We start from the raw sequence: 14,717 nt of genomic DNA, 5'->3' as shown, positions 1-14,717 counted from the left end.
ACATTTGAATGTAGCTGAAGACCCATCCTCTACAGCAATTTTTTTTCCTGCTGAGCAATCTTCTGCCATTTTCAAAATGTAATTATACTGAGAGGAAAGCAGCAAGGAAAAATAGAAATCTGCTACTGTGCTTCCATTGCATCTCAACAGATGGATTAGGGAAGAGAATGAAAAATCCAGGCATCACCCAGTCAATCAAACTTTTATTACGGTCAAAGGCAGCATAAGGAGGGTGGGTACAGTCAATTAGAAAGCATTTAAAATATTAATCATTATATAAAGCTAAAAGAGATAAAATAAGCAGTTGAATATCTAAAAGGAGGAGTAGGAGCATTAGATGGCTGCAGGGAAGCATAAACTTTAGTATGGGGCAGATAAATCTATCAAATTACAGAGCACTCTAGGATGATGAACTAGATGCTCATTTAGTCTCGTTTTTGGCACAGGTGCATCATCTGACGGATTTTAAGCACCACCTTGCAGAACCTGGCAACATTGTATGTTGTAGCAGGGTCGGCATTTGAAAGCAGAAGGGAAAGATAGAATTACAACAATGATGAATGTCTCTGTAATATAGGCACTGGAGAAGCACATGCTCTGTTGTTTCGTGTGTCCAGAATCATGGGGCATTGTCTCTCTTTGGGTAGGGAGTCTCCCTGTATTGCCTTCAAGGACAACTTGGGGAGGGGGGGAGCATGAAATCGTTCCAGAGTATAGGACACACAGAGTTTTAACTTTTCTTAAAAAGAAATGAGAATTTATCAAGCCGTTGGAGTTACTTTTAGATTTGGTAAAGCTGTAGGGACGTTTAGATGATCTTTTAAGGTTAGGCTTCAGGTGCATGCCTTTCCACGATTTCTGTTGTCAGAGAATACAAACCTCATCCAATTTCTGTAACCTGCCACCAAAAGAAGTAGGCAGGGCAGAAGTGGTATTCAGCAGGTTCTGACCAGTTCTGGAGAACCGGTAGCGGAAATTTAAAGTAGTCCAGAGAACGGTAAATACCACCTCTGACTGGCCTCACCCCCATCTATTCTCTGCCTCCCAAGTCCCAGCTGATTGGGAGGGAGTGGGGATTTTGCAGTAACCTTCCCCTGGAGTGGGGAGGGAATGGGATTTTGCAATATCCTTCCCCTGGAGTGGAGAGGGAATGGAGATTTTGCAGTATCCTTCCCCTGGAGTGGAGAGGGAATGGAGATTTTGCAGTAACCTTCCCCTGGAGTGGGGAGGGAATGGGATTTTGCAGTATCCTTCCCCTGGAGTGGGGAGGGAATGGGATTTTGCAGTAACCTTCCTCTGGAGTAGGGAGGGAATGGGGATTTTGCAGTAACCTTCCCCTGCCACGCCCACCAATCCACGTCCACCAAGCCATGCTCACAGAACTGATAGTAAAAATTTTTGAATCCCATCACTGGGACACAGCATCAAACTCCAGCAAGTTACACTTAAATGGTCACCTAGCTGAGAGTCACATCGTTCCCATGTTATTGTTGCCATAGTCACAACACTATAAAGCAATCTGGAACACCATTCCCCTAGAGATTAGAATGGCTCCCACTCTAACACTCTTCCGGAAGGCACTGAAGACCTGGTTCTGCCAGCGGGTCTGGGGAACGCAGAGCAGGATAGAGCCCATTAAATGGCTCATGTGATGAGCTGTCGCCAGAAGTGGGGGGTTATTTCATTATATTATTTTATTAATTTATGATTCTCTTTTATTAGTTTTATTGTTTTTATATGAGGTTTTATATTCTTACAAGCCGCCTTGTCTGAATAGGTGGCAATATAAATTTCCAAATCAATCAATCAATCAATCAATCAATCAATGTAATAAAAAAGCAGATGTTAATTGGACATCTACTATTTTGCTCTCTTCCTGTCCAGATCCACTGCTTCTTCACTAGGGGGGGAATATCACACTATTAAAAAAAAACTACAGTCCTGAAAACATTGCAGGCAACAGACCACCAACAGGTTCTTCCTATACAATCCTTGAACAGTCTTCCATAAAACCTGCTGACCATGTCTGGCAGAAACTTTGGGAACTGCAGCCCAACAAAGCCACGGGTTTCCAGATTGAGGAAGGTTGTCTTAGCACATGCTATCCCATGGGGAAAAAAAGTACACTTACTTACCATAAAGGATATATTCCAAGCCTAGTAATAATGAAAATAATAGCAAACATAAGGAAGAGGAAATCGCAGAGTTTTTGAAACTTGCAGTAGTTTGCCATTTTGGCTGCCTGTAATAAGAAAAGGAAATAGGTCACTTTCTCTCTAAAGAACTTGTGCAGAAATTGTACCGTATAAAATATTCAAGTATGCACTGTCAGTATTTGAATTTGTTACTGCCCTTACTACTTCTGTTCTGAAACTTTGTAGAATATTGAGAGGGCAAAAGTTGACGCTGCCCATTAACACTTCTCATCTTTTTTTTTTAATGTCTCTACTGCTATATGCCATCTTTATTTCTCAATTATAATAAATCATAATATTGTATTTTTGTTTTTCTAACACTCCAAACTTAAATAAGCGTATTCAACACATTCTGAATTTAACAAAATCTAATCCCTAGAAACAATTACTAGGATTCTTTTTTTACACTTTTTTTCATCATTTTTTTTAGTCAAAAGAAGTTAACATATAAAACTCCCCAAAAGACAAAAAATAGATTTTTAAAAATCTAATTAATATCCCCCTAAAAATCAAGACTTTTAAAAAAGTGCATTAAAAAGAAAAAAAGCCAATACTATACACACGTTATCCCCCAAATTGAATGCTGATTAATATCTTGCTACAATATTGGTTCCCACCTCTTGTAACACAGGTACCCCCCAAATATGTAAACTAGTAAATCAATTTGCAAATTATTGACCTGTCTTCTACATACTATATTAAAGACAAAATAGTTAATTGGAAAAAGAATAATAAAAATGTCAAGGTTAAGTTTTCAAAAGTCTCTGTTAACAAATTGTTATTGTAATCCACTCATAGAAAATTTTCCACTGCATCTTATCTATCCCAAATCATCCCAAAAGTTAAAAGTAATTCATCCTGAATGAAATATCCACGTTTGTTTCTTAATGCCATCTCTTATCAATTGTTGTCTAATTAGATATAATAAATTCAGTCTCCACAGTGAGTCTATCTTCCCAACAAAGTCCAAATAGAAGTGGTTTCTAGTTAGGTGAAATAAATTCATTCTCCAATCTTCCTCCTTTTCATAGGAAAAAAGAATTTGTCACTTCCCCATTCAGTCAGGCTTCTAGTACTGTAAGGATACTCAGGCTTGAACTTCAAAGAGACACATGAGATCAAGCCAGTTAGTTCTCTGTGGGGATATCTCTTTGGTCTACAACTTTCAGATCAGAGCCCCTTTGTGAATCGAACTTATCCAAAACTACATGCCTCTGCATATTTGCCATGGCCATTATCATCTCATCAAATGTTTTTTAAAAAGTTCAACTAAAATCTGCATTCTACCCAACAGGCTTTTTAAAAAGATCCCAGCCACCATTATTTATCTACAATCTGATATATTGTAACTCTGTGTAATTTGATCAGGGAACGAATAACAGTGAAGCAGAAGGGAACAGGATAGATATTTTCTGGATATTTCAATCCAAGGCTAAAAGAAAAAAAAAACATAAATCAAAGGAAAGGAAAAAGAAAAAAACAGCTGGGTTGAAATAAACCAGCATTCAACCGCTGATCAACTTTTAAGAACAAAATACAGAGTAAAACAATAAATTTAAAAGTGAAAGTTAAAACTCATGTGCTTAAGAAAACAAAACTGCTCGTTTGGGACTCTATAACCTTGTAACCAATCGACACACTGTACATAATTGAAGATGTTTTTATGTTATATGTCTTGTTTGTTTAAGTTTGTTTAAAAATAAAAAAATTATATATAAAAAAACTGCTGAAAGGAAGATGGATTTGCCTAGTGACTTTCCTGGCACTTTCACAGGAAATTGGAATCTTCAAGAAACCCCCTTCCCAAATGGATCCACAGCCATCCAAAAGTCATCTGTTTTGCTTTTTCTTTTGTACTAATTCAATCACAGCCTTGTTATTTGATCTCTTTATATTCAATTCCTTCTTTAGATTATATTTCAAATACTGAATACTTGGGCTTACATAAAGTTTTGACAAAGTCATTGTAGTAGATTTAGTAGAAGGCAGATGAGGACAAGTATTTTAGTACTCCATAAAGCCCCTATTTTCTTGCAATGAGAGGAAGCTGGGACTAGGAGGAGTTTGAGCTGAGAGAGGTAGCTAGAACTTCCTCCTGACCAGTAAAATACAATACAATAGCAGAGTTGGAAGGGACCTTGGAGGTCTTCTAGTCGAACCCCCTGTCTAGGCAGGAACCCTATATCATTTCAGACAAATGGCTATCCAACATCTTCTTAAAGACTTCCAGTGTTGGGGCATTCACAACTTCTGGAGGCAAGCTGTTCCACTGATTAATTGTTCTAACTGTCAGGAAGTTTCTCCTCAGTTCTAAGTTGCTTCTCTCCTTGATTAGTTCCCACCCATTGCTTCTTGTTCTACCCTCAGCTGCCTTGGAGAATAGTTTGACTCCCTATTCTTTGTGGCAACCCCTGAGATGTTGGAACACTGCTATCATGTCTCCCCTACTCCTTCTTTCTATTAAACTAGACATATCCAGTTCCTGCAACCGTTCTTCATATGTTTTAGCCTCCAGTCCCCTAATCATCTTTGTTGCTCTTCTCTGCACTCTTTCTAGAGTCTCCACATCTTTTCTACATCGTGGTGACCAAAACTGAATGCAGTATTCCAAGTGTGGCTTTACCAAGGCATTATAAAGTGGTATTAACACTTCACGTGATCTTGATGTTGGCTGCAGGTTCTGAGAATATCAAAGATTGCAGGAGCAAATCTTGGGAGAACAGATAAAGAGATGCTGCCTAGGGAACAATCAAACAAGTGACAGCATAGCTTGCAGTTGCATAGTTGGTGGAGCAAAAGGCTCAAGAGGAAGTCTTCCTCAGTTATTGGGAGGTATAGTTGACAGTGGGAGAACTGTAACTTCAAATTTACAAGGTTCTGTAAATGTAGCTTTACAATAAAATAGAATTAGTTTATCTGGTCGTTTGCTGTCTGGTTTAGCTGCTAAGAATGACACTAGGCTCCATATCCTCCCCTAAACGCCTGGGAGAATAAGAACCAACAGGGTAAAATTAGTCAGAAACATACCAGCAAAGATATCAGGAATGTTTTATTTCTTTTCAGCGCTGCTACACTTAGTTGTGCAGTTTTAAATTTGGTCACATTTTGCTTCTGTGGTTGCTTGCCCTCGTTAGAGCTTGCTCATATAATTATCTAGCAGTGTGTTTTAAATGAATTTCGATAATGACACAAATTATTCAGGATGATAAAAATAAACCACAAAAAAGGATTCTGAACAAGGTGCAGAAAGTCAATCTCACTGTGTTTATGAGTGTCCCTGCCAAAGATAAATACCAAGGTATTTATGGTCTTAAAGAAACAGTCCTTTAAAACAAATGTCAATCCATTATGAGCTTTCCCAGGGTACATTGCCTGTTCCAGGTAGAGACCATTTTGGACAGCAAAGAATTATTACAAATAACTCTCTCTTACCTCCAGCACGACATCAACAACATCATGAAGACACAAAGCCAGGGTTCCAACTCGTGTGAAGTTGACTACGTAAGAGATAATTAGTAACATGACTGCCACAATATGATGTGTAAACATGATGCTAAAATCCTGGAAGATAAAGGAGAGAGAAAATAAAGCACCATCACATAAACTGGTTCTAGTTCTCCATGTGTCTTTATTCTCTACCTTTATATTTTTGAAGAGTGAGGAAGTCTAATTTTTCTTTGTGTCAACCCATTCTCACAGTATGAGACATCCTTCGTATAACAATCCTTGCGGTTACCTATCCCTGCCACCCCACATTTGCCTCCAGCTGATCTCAGTGGCTGATGCCAACTGAAGAAGCCATGCTCAGCTGAGGCAGCTGCTGCCTTTGATGAGAATTTGGGGAGGCTGCATGAGGGCCTCACGAAGGCCAGCAGCTACCTCAGCTAGATGCACCTCATCAGCAGTGGAAGGAAAAGAAGTGCAAAGGTCAGCTGGGGCTAACAGGGGTAGACAGCAGAGAGCAGGATGGCCAAAAGGGCAGAGATGTGGGGGGAGATTGCTGGGTAGAGGGAAGACACAAATTGTGTGTGTTTTATATATGTACATAGGAACTTGGCAGAGTTGTAAGAGTCCTCTCTTCCAGGTATTCCAGACAGTGGTGGGATTCATTTTTTTTTACTACCAGTTCTGTGGGTGTGGCTTGGTGGGCGTGGCAGGGGAAGGATACTGTGAAATCTCCATTCCTTCCCCACTCCAGGAGCAGATTACTGAAAAATCCTCATTCCCTCCCAATCAGCTGGGACTCAGGAGGCAGAGAATAGATTGGGGGGGGGGGCAGTCAGAGGTGGTATTTACCGGTTCTCTGAACTACTCAAAATCTCCTATCTGCTAGAGCCAAAATATCTAGGCATGCTCATAAATACTTTTCACTTTCTTCAAAGACCGTGGACTTCAGTCAGATGGGTGTTCACCTCTTTCCAAAAGCAAATTAAAATTAAAAGGATCTGCTCTTTTCTCTCTTCACTTTTACCTTAGTGCAGATTGAGCAATTTGCACCATCTCAAAGGCTGCAGCAGGATGTGTAGGCACGCTTTAAGGAGTTGTAAATGGTGAGATGAGTGGCTCAAGGATTAAAAGCATTCATGTTGCCCTTTAAACTCCCCAAATTGTAAAATCTACAAAGAAGGTCAACATTTTTGACTCCTTGTTCCAGGAGATGGCTTCATGGAAGGCACAATAGAATGGTGGAGGACCAGACAACCTGGATATGTCTTATTTTTAAAATTAATACCTAGGAGTATCAATGGACTTGATAAAGTGCCTTGCTTTTCATATATGATTTTAGTGTTCTGGGAAAGACCCAAGTTCAAGTACACCCTTAGCTCAAAGGAGGAATCTGAATATAAATCTAACAAATAAAATAAATAAGCATATGGGGATATTCCGAGACTGCCCCCTAGTGTGTTTAATATAAAAATACACTTTATCATCTTTCAGATACATGGGATATGGGAAGAAAGAGACACATATTCTTTTTATGGCATTATTGTTGCCATAATAGTTTAAGTTTCTACTATGCCACATTAGCAGGATTAGCACTGCCAAAACAGTTTCTCTCTAAAGGTGACTGAGTTATTCTAATTATTGCTGGTTTTAATCAGGTCCCAAGAGACAGACCGTGTTCTAGGATATTTTGATAATTTTTCAGAAATCTGTGAAAGAAAATTACACACATGCACACCTCTATGGTACGGGGTAATTAGCAGCTACCGCAGTTCCAAAACTGGCATTAGCTATTCCAATACTTCATAAAAATCTGTGCAAAGGAACAAATCTACTGTAGATTGCTCTTGGCTGGGTTATGATTTGAATGTCAGTATTTCATCTGCTTTTGTAGGAAATTTATTTATTTTTATTTATTTATTTAATTTGCCAATCGTTTGCAAGATAATAGGTGTAAGAATAAACATGAGTATGAATGAAATGGGTACGAATAAGTGGGGAGAGTAGGAAAGGAGTAATAGGAACAATGGTGCACTTATGCAAACCCCCTTTAGGGACCTCTTAGGAATGGGGTGAGATCAATACTTGATTGCTCTATAGACGAATCTAAATTTCTTCCTCTCAACTTAATATTTTAGTACACCAATAACTTTATCAAGGTAGCCCTTTTCTAAAATCCTTTAAATAATGACTTTAAGATAAGACTCTAAAAATAATATCTGGCAAAACAGACGTGATCTAGTCATCCTACCAAAGTGTTTAAAGTTACACTGGTAAATTTGATTGATGTTTAGGTAAGATATTCTAGGACAATCATAAATATTCACTCCCCTTAATTTTTTTGTACGCCATAAATGTAGCATAGTGCTACATAGGAAAATGCTAATTAAACTGCCCACACATGCCTCTTAAGCATACACAAGCTCCACATGGTGATAGCCAATAATGATAATTCATCCCTCATGGCTCATTATGAGCTATGCAAAAAAATAAAAAATGGCATCTGTTCCATCAGGTTATTTTTTGCAGAAGGCCAATCTGATCATATGCACCGGATTTGTGGATCCTGTTCATGAAACCTCAGCCAAGCAGAGGTTAACCTAGTCGAATAAACACATCAATAACTAAAAGACGCTTTGGAGAATCAGGAAGCAGTTCAATTGGAAGATGCTTTTCTGTCAAGAGTTTGCTACTGCGTAAACAGTAGGGTGAGCACACTTGTTTTTTCAATGCAATGTGGTGAACCATTCATAACCTAGGATTATCCAGTGGTCGGATGTAGCTTGCTAAGCCTCTCCTCCTCAGCTAATATACAAAGCTGCGATGTGAATGAAGCCACTAATATTAATTCCAAAAGACAGGTTTGGTTTGGGTTTTTTTTTAAAAAAAAAAAACCACAGTTGCTATGAAGATTGTTCAGTCTGTAATTCTGCTTGGCAGACTCCTATGGTTTTTTAACAGATGGAGGAGAAAAAAACCTTCTATGTTCTTCCTTTGCATTTCTTCCTTTTTAGACCCTTTGCCCGCATGACAATAAATTGACTTGAGGCATTCTTGCAACAGAAAAAAAGATTCTGTCTCCCATCACGTTGGCAAAGGCAGCATACAAGAAACCTGGACCTCTTGCAAGTCAAAGCCCAGGAGACTATGGCTGACACTTCAAACTTCCACAGGTTTGGTACGGAGGAATGGAACAATTCTCCTCCCTCTCTTGTGATGAAACAACCTTGAAGCTTTTTTATATGAAATTCATGGGAAAATCTTCGCAAAAGAAGTCCTCAGGTTCTACTCAAGCCACAAGGGCCTGTCTGTGTGTGTGTGTGTGTGTGTGTGTGTGTATATATCTGCCCCCTCTCTCTCTCAGAAAAAAAATACTGTGGGGGTAAGACACTCCTAACACCCCTTGGGGTATGCGTTCTGTTAAGATACAGCCTGTTATGCCTTAAAATGGCTTCTATGTACTGACGAAAAATGGTTTCTACTGTACAGCGCAGTGGAGTTGTCATGGTAACGGTTTCACAGTACTCCACAAGGGGGATCTCTCTGGTAAAGGGAAAATCCAACATTAGAAATTACGTTTGGTCCAGATATTTTCCCCCTATAAATAAATACCTGGGCAATGCCGGGTTATCAGCTAATATTCTTTAAAGTTGAAGGGCAGGTACCAAATATTCGTCTGTTGTACAAAGTGAAGTCAGGGCGAATAGCAAAAAGTCAGAAGTCAGGAAAAATCATTTGTCAAACTGAAAAATCAGTAAGCCCACTTAGGTGGAAGCAATTTCGCTGCTAACCTAACTTGGAGAAATAAAGCAGGGTCAGACCTGCTTAATGCGGTAAGATAGGTTCCCCTATTGCTTCTATTCTGATTCACTGTGGAACGGTGGTGTTCTGATTTTATGTATACACTATCATGGTAAGTAAGGCATGATCTAGTTGATTGCTCTTCTGTATGACATATGATGGCAGGAAAACAAAAGTATCTGCCAGTCATGTTGCAGTAGGAAGGAAGTCTGTTTGTCTGCAGAACTCGGTTAACCACCTTTAGGTCCTTTTCTGTTCCCCTCCATTTACTCACAATACTTTCATCAACAAAGCTGAATACTCTAAAAAAACACAACAGGTTGGAGTCGTGAAAACCCTGAGTCATAAGTATGATTTTTATTTAAGATTTATCTCCCCTCTTTTGCTTTTTTTAGCCTTCCAGATTCCTCCACGCTCTGTACGGGGATACTGGGATGGAACTGATCCTACCATTTCAGAATTATATTACATTGTAACACCACTGCAGTTTTGATGTTCTGCTCTTTCCCCTTCCCACTCATATCGCTTCAAACTTTGCACAAAATTGGGAGTGCAGAATTAATGTGAATTACTGTGGTCATAGGACAAGCTGAGTAGTTTACACTATTGGGCAATTTTGACGATGCAACAGAATGATAATAACCAAGGCTGATTAGGAACGTGAAGGAAGGGGATCTTCCTGAATCAGTCTGAATTGACCAATACCCACTGCTCAGGTCCTGAACCCCAATGGCCACCTTATTTTGCCTCTGACTTAAATAGGTGGTGAAACATGATTAAGTTTATACTCTTTCTAGATACTGCTGGATACTATTGTCTTAAGGGCTGAGGAGTAAGATAGATGAGAATGATTTACGTCTGTCTCCTCATGGGTTAGAGCAACTAGGGCCCCTTTGCGACCTGTGGGCTTCAACTCTCAGAATTCCTGGCCCACAATATATTGGTCAATTCAGAATTCTGGGAGTTGAAGTCCACCGGTCGTAAAGCGGCCCTAGTTTCCCATCCCTGGGAAATGAAGGATGAAGTTTTTAAACACACACCCACACCCTCACACACAGTGGGTTTTACATAATTTTATTACCGGTTTGCCGTGCACCAAAACTGTGAGTGCATGTGTGCAGCCTTCCAAGCATGCACTTTGCTCGTGTGTGCGGCTTGCACACATGCACACAGCTTAGAAAACATGGCTAAATTGGATGGCATAGCGCCAGGGCAGGTGGGTCGACCCACCCCTATCCACAAGTCGCCACTACCGGTTGGCTCGAACCAGTCCGATCCGGCTATGACCCACACCCAAAAACCTGGTGCCAACCACTTCTAATGTGTGTGTAATCTTCTCTTGGGGGAAAAACCAAGTTTTAAAGCCTTATGGAAAGCTAAAAGGATGGTGGCCTGCCAAAAGTCAGGGGGCCAGGTGTTCCACAGAGCAGGGGCTGCCATGGAAAACAGTCACTTAGTTGAGTTGGTCGGCTACGGAAATGGAATGAATAAAGAAATAAATAAAACGCACTCTTCCTACCTCCCATCAGATGATAATATTTAGGGGAAGGGAACCAGAGCGTGTCCACCCTATCTGACCCAGTAGGATAGGTAGATGTCCCCAGAGCTTTAAAGTTGGTTAAAGATGGTTCTGATTACCATCTTTAAAGCGCTCCATGGCATAGGGCCTAGTTACCTGCGGGATCGCATCCTCCCACACACATCCCTGCGGCCAATTCGCTCTCACAGGGAGGGGCTTCTCCTAGTGCCGTCCACTAGGCAATGCCAACGGGCGACACCGAGGAGTAGGGCCTTCTCTGTGATGGGCCCAACCCTCTGGAATGACCTCCCCCCGATATTAGAACCACTACTGACCTCCGCTCCTTCCGACAGAAATTGAAGACACACCTGTTCCGACTGGCTGGTCTGGCATAATTTATAACGTCTACCTCCTGGCATACACATTTTTTACTGGTTTTAGAGGGACTGTCTCTTTTAAATTTAATCTTACATGATATTGGGATTTTAAATTTTGTATATTCTGATTTATTTACTTAGCTGTACAGTTTTGCATATTTTTATCCTCCTCTCATATACGTATATATGTATCTATTTATTATAATTTTAATTTGCTGTATTTTAATACGGACTGTACACCGCCCCGAGTCCCTTTCGGGAGAGGGGGCGGTCTATAAGCGCTAAGAAATAAATAAATAATAAATAAATAAATAAAGGATGATGACCAGCAGCTCATACTGCACCCAATGTATGTTCATTATAGTGCAATTTCTTACTGTTTCAAAATCATAAATTATTACATGAAATAATTGGAAAACTCTGTGACCCTCCCAAAAGGCTGTGACAGGCCTGAGAAGGCTTTGCAGCAACATCCGGCTCTGCAGCATATCTTTCCTTTCCAATGCTAGTCTCGGGAATCGCTGTGAGCCCTGAAGAAGGCAACACTAGGCAGCTGAAAGTGAATACCCATTTTTATTCCCACTGGGATCATTTTAAATTCTGCTTCCGAGACCAGACATGCTGGGACATGTGTAAGATTCCCCCATCCCCCAGGTACACTTGTGCTTTCTGATAAAAAGCAACAGTAATAACAAAAACATTCTAGGCTACCAATTATACAAGGATGTTTTTTTGTATGTCATGGAAATGAAGCCACCCAAAGTAACCCCAAGGCGAGCTGGGCAGCAAATGAATTTAACAAACAAATACGGTAAATCCAACTGCTAAGCAACCAATATGTTTTCACGCAACCTTCCTCAACCTGGTGTCCAAAAGTCAACTATGATGATTTCTACCACCATGTTCAAGTTCAATATTGGAAGAATATCATATCGAGTTATGCTACTGTAAGTTATTTCTCAGTACATCTCCATCCTTAGGTGTCCTCTAGATCAGGGGTCCCCAACCCCCAGGCCACAGCCTACTACTGGGCCGTGGCCTATTTGCCACCAGGCTGCATGAGCTGCAGGCCAGCGCACATGGGCAGCTCGACTCACGCGAATGGCAGGCTGGCACATGCCCGTGCAACTAAACTTGTAATCAAGCTGCGTGTGTGCGCATGCCATCCTGTCGCTGGTGCGAGTCAAACTGCACACGTGTGCACGCCAGCCTGCCACTCGCACATCCTGGTTTCCCTCTGCCCCCCAACCATGCCACCAAGGCACAAAGGCTGGGGACCACTGCTCTAGATGAGTTAATTTCAATTCCCAAAATTCTCAGCAACGGTTGTATGGACGATGGAATTCTGGGTGCTGAAATCTGTACATTTGAATATTTAATGACACATAAATTATAAGTATTTCCTAGAATACTTTAATAGAATCTGAATAAAATGGTCAGTATCGTACTAATGGACCAGTGATCAATATTGCCATCAGTTCCCCAAAGATATTAAAACTATCTCAGCCTAGTCCAATAATGCTAGCAGATTATGCAACCTGACTGTATATTGTTTTCTGAAAATATAATAACCATTAACAGTTGCAGTCTTAACACCAAATTTATATTGCCCTGGACAATTAGAATTAAGATGCTGCTAATAGGGCAGTGCAAAGCATTCATAAAAGTGCTTTGGAAAGCATGTTGGCACAGATGAATTACTTATTTTTCTATGTGCATGCAGACAATATTTTTATTGGGATTATCCACAAAATAAAGCAACCTTGCATATGCAGAGAGGTTGAGAGAGTTGGGAAACAACATTTAACTTAGTTATATTTCTGCCTTTATATCACTGTTTATGTTTTTATTGTAAACCACCCACTTAGGTGAGATGGGCTCTGTAGAAATGTGATGAATAAAAGAATAAGATGCATAAGTCTTGCAAAAGACATGGCTGGATGACTGCTTCAAATGGCAATACTGTATTTAGTGGTTGAAATGCTTTGCAGTCCTTGGTGCTATTTCAGTGCATATGTGTCAGTCAAAATGACATTACACAGCTCTAGCAAACAGCATTGTTCTTACAAAAATGATTGTTCTTACCTTTCTTTTGATGTCAATGAACTGAGAAAACATTACAGACCAATAGAATGCCAGTTCAAGTATATAGTAGTAATGAATCTCAGGCATCAATGGCTGGAGAATAAAAATAAATAAATAAATAAATAAGATGTTAAAACCTCCACCAAGGTAAATTCAATAACTTGGGGGGGGGGGGGAGAAGAAGAGAAGGAATCAAATCTTTATTAAAAATAGATTTCTGCATAACAATTTTGGAGATTTGGTGGATTAAAACAATATTTTGAACAAGGATGTCATTCAGTTTTAAAACTTGTTAAACTTTTAAACGGTTTGATGGGATCCAATTTAACATCGTAGCTGAAGGTGATTCAGAATCACTACTTTATTGGAGCTGCAGCATGGGGGAAAAAGTCCCTGGCATTCTTTTGCAAATTCAACTTTGATTCAAAATAAGTAGAAGTCGACCACATTTACATAAATAGAAGACACTCTCATTGTGATAAACCTTCATTAATATCCCATAGGTTTTCCCCTCCACTGAAAATATCTGTCAGTTCATCAAGGTCACTTTATTATTTTTTTCTTTTTACTATCAGGTGAGACGAATCTGTAAATCTGGTCAAGGTCAGTTATGATTTTACACTAAGATATTTTTTTCATCACCACTGCATAACAGTCATATTGTGGTTCAGATCTGGCATTTTTTAAAGAAGGTTGGAAGAGTCCTAGATCACCTTTCCCCACCCACCCACCCACCCAAGGGGTTGAGGAATTTCTAGCTTCCCCTTCTGCTTTGTCAACTCCAAAGCTTCTTCTTTAAAATAATATCTGACCTTGCCAAATAACTATTGCGAAACAGGAGATGACAACAGTGAACAGTGGTCAAATAAAAAAGACCCTTTCCCAAACCCCAGCTCTTCCTCCCTTCTACTATCCAGAGTCCAGACCAGTGTTTTTCAAACTTAGCAACTTTTAAGATGTGTGGGATTCTGGGAGCTGAGGTCCACACGTCTTAAAGTTGTCAGGTTTGAAAAACACTGATCTAGACTGAATGAACAAAGTGAAAGGTTGTATTTGAAGATGGCAGCTACAGCCATTTCGAAGGATGACTGTACGTTTTCAACATTTTACATTCATGCTATGCAACACAGATTTTTGTCGTTGTTTTACCTGATATGGGTAGCCAATCCAGCACTGCTTTGTGTTCCACAGCCAAGAACTCTTAAACAAAAAAGTAAATAAATAAATAAGACAGAGAAAAAGAGGAGGAAAAAAACAAAAGATTAAAATGCTTGTAGAACAATGCAACCAAAACTC

General features: G+C 39.9%; 1 protein-coding gene across 1 annotated transcript in view; it reads right to left on the bottom strand.

The window, feature by feature from the left end:
- Window positions 1-14,717, bottom strand: part of CERS6 (ceramide synthase 6) — a 97,951-nt gene that overhangs the window by 9,168 nt on the left and 74,066 nt on the right. The window contains exons 5-8 of the mRNA XM_081932915.1: window positions 14,571-14,621; window positions 13,422-13,514; window positions 5,628-5,756; window positions 2,136-2,242 (exon numbers count right to left, since the gene is read on the bottom strand). Of these exons, the coding sequence (XP_081789041.1) occupies window positions 2,136-2,242; window positions 5,628-5,756; window positions 13,422-13,514; window positions 14,571-14,621 (380 nt within the window). The remainder of the gene's footprint in view (window positions 1-2,135; window positions 2,243-5,627; window positions 5,757-13,421; window positions 13,515-14,570; window positions 14,622-14,717) is intronic.

The sequence above is a fragment of the Natrix helvetica genome, assembly GCF_964273705.1.
Source record: "Natrix helvetica genome assembly, chromosome: 1".
NCBI classification, from domain to species: domain Eukaryota; kingdom Metazoa; phylum Chordata; class Lepidosauria; order Squamata; family Natricidae; genus Natrix; species Natrix helvetica.
This window is presented reverse-complemented; position numbering and strand designations above follow the sequence as displayed.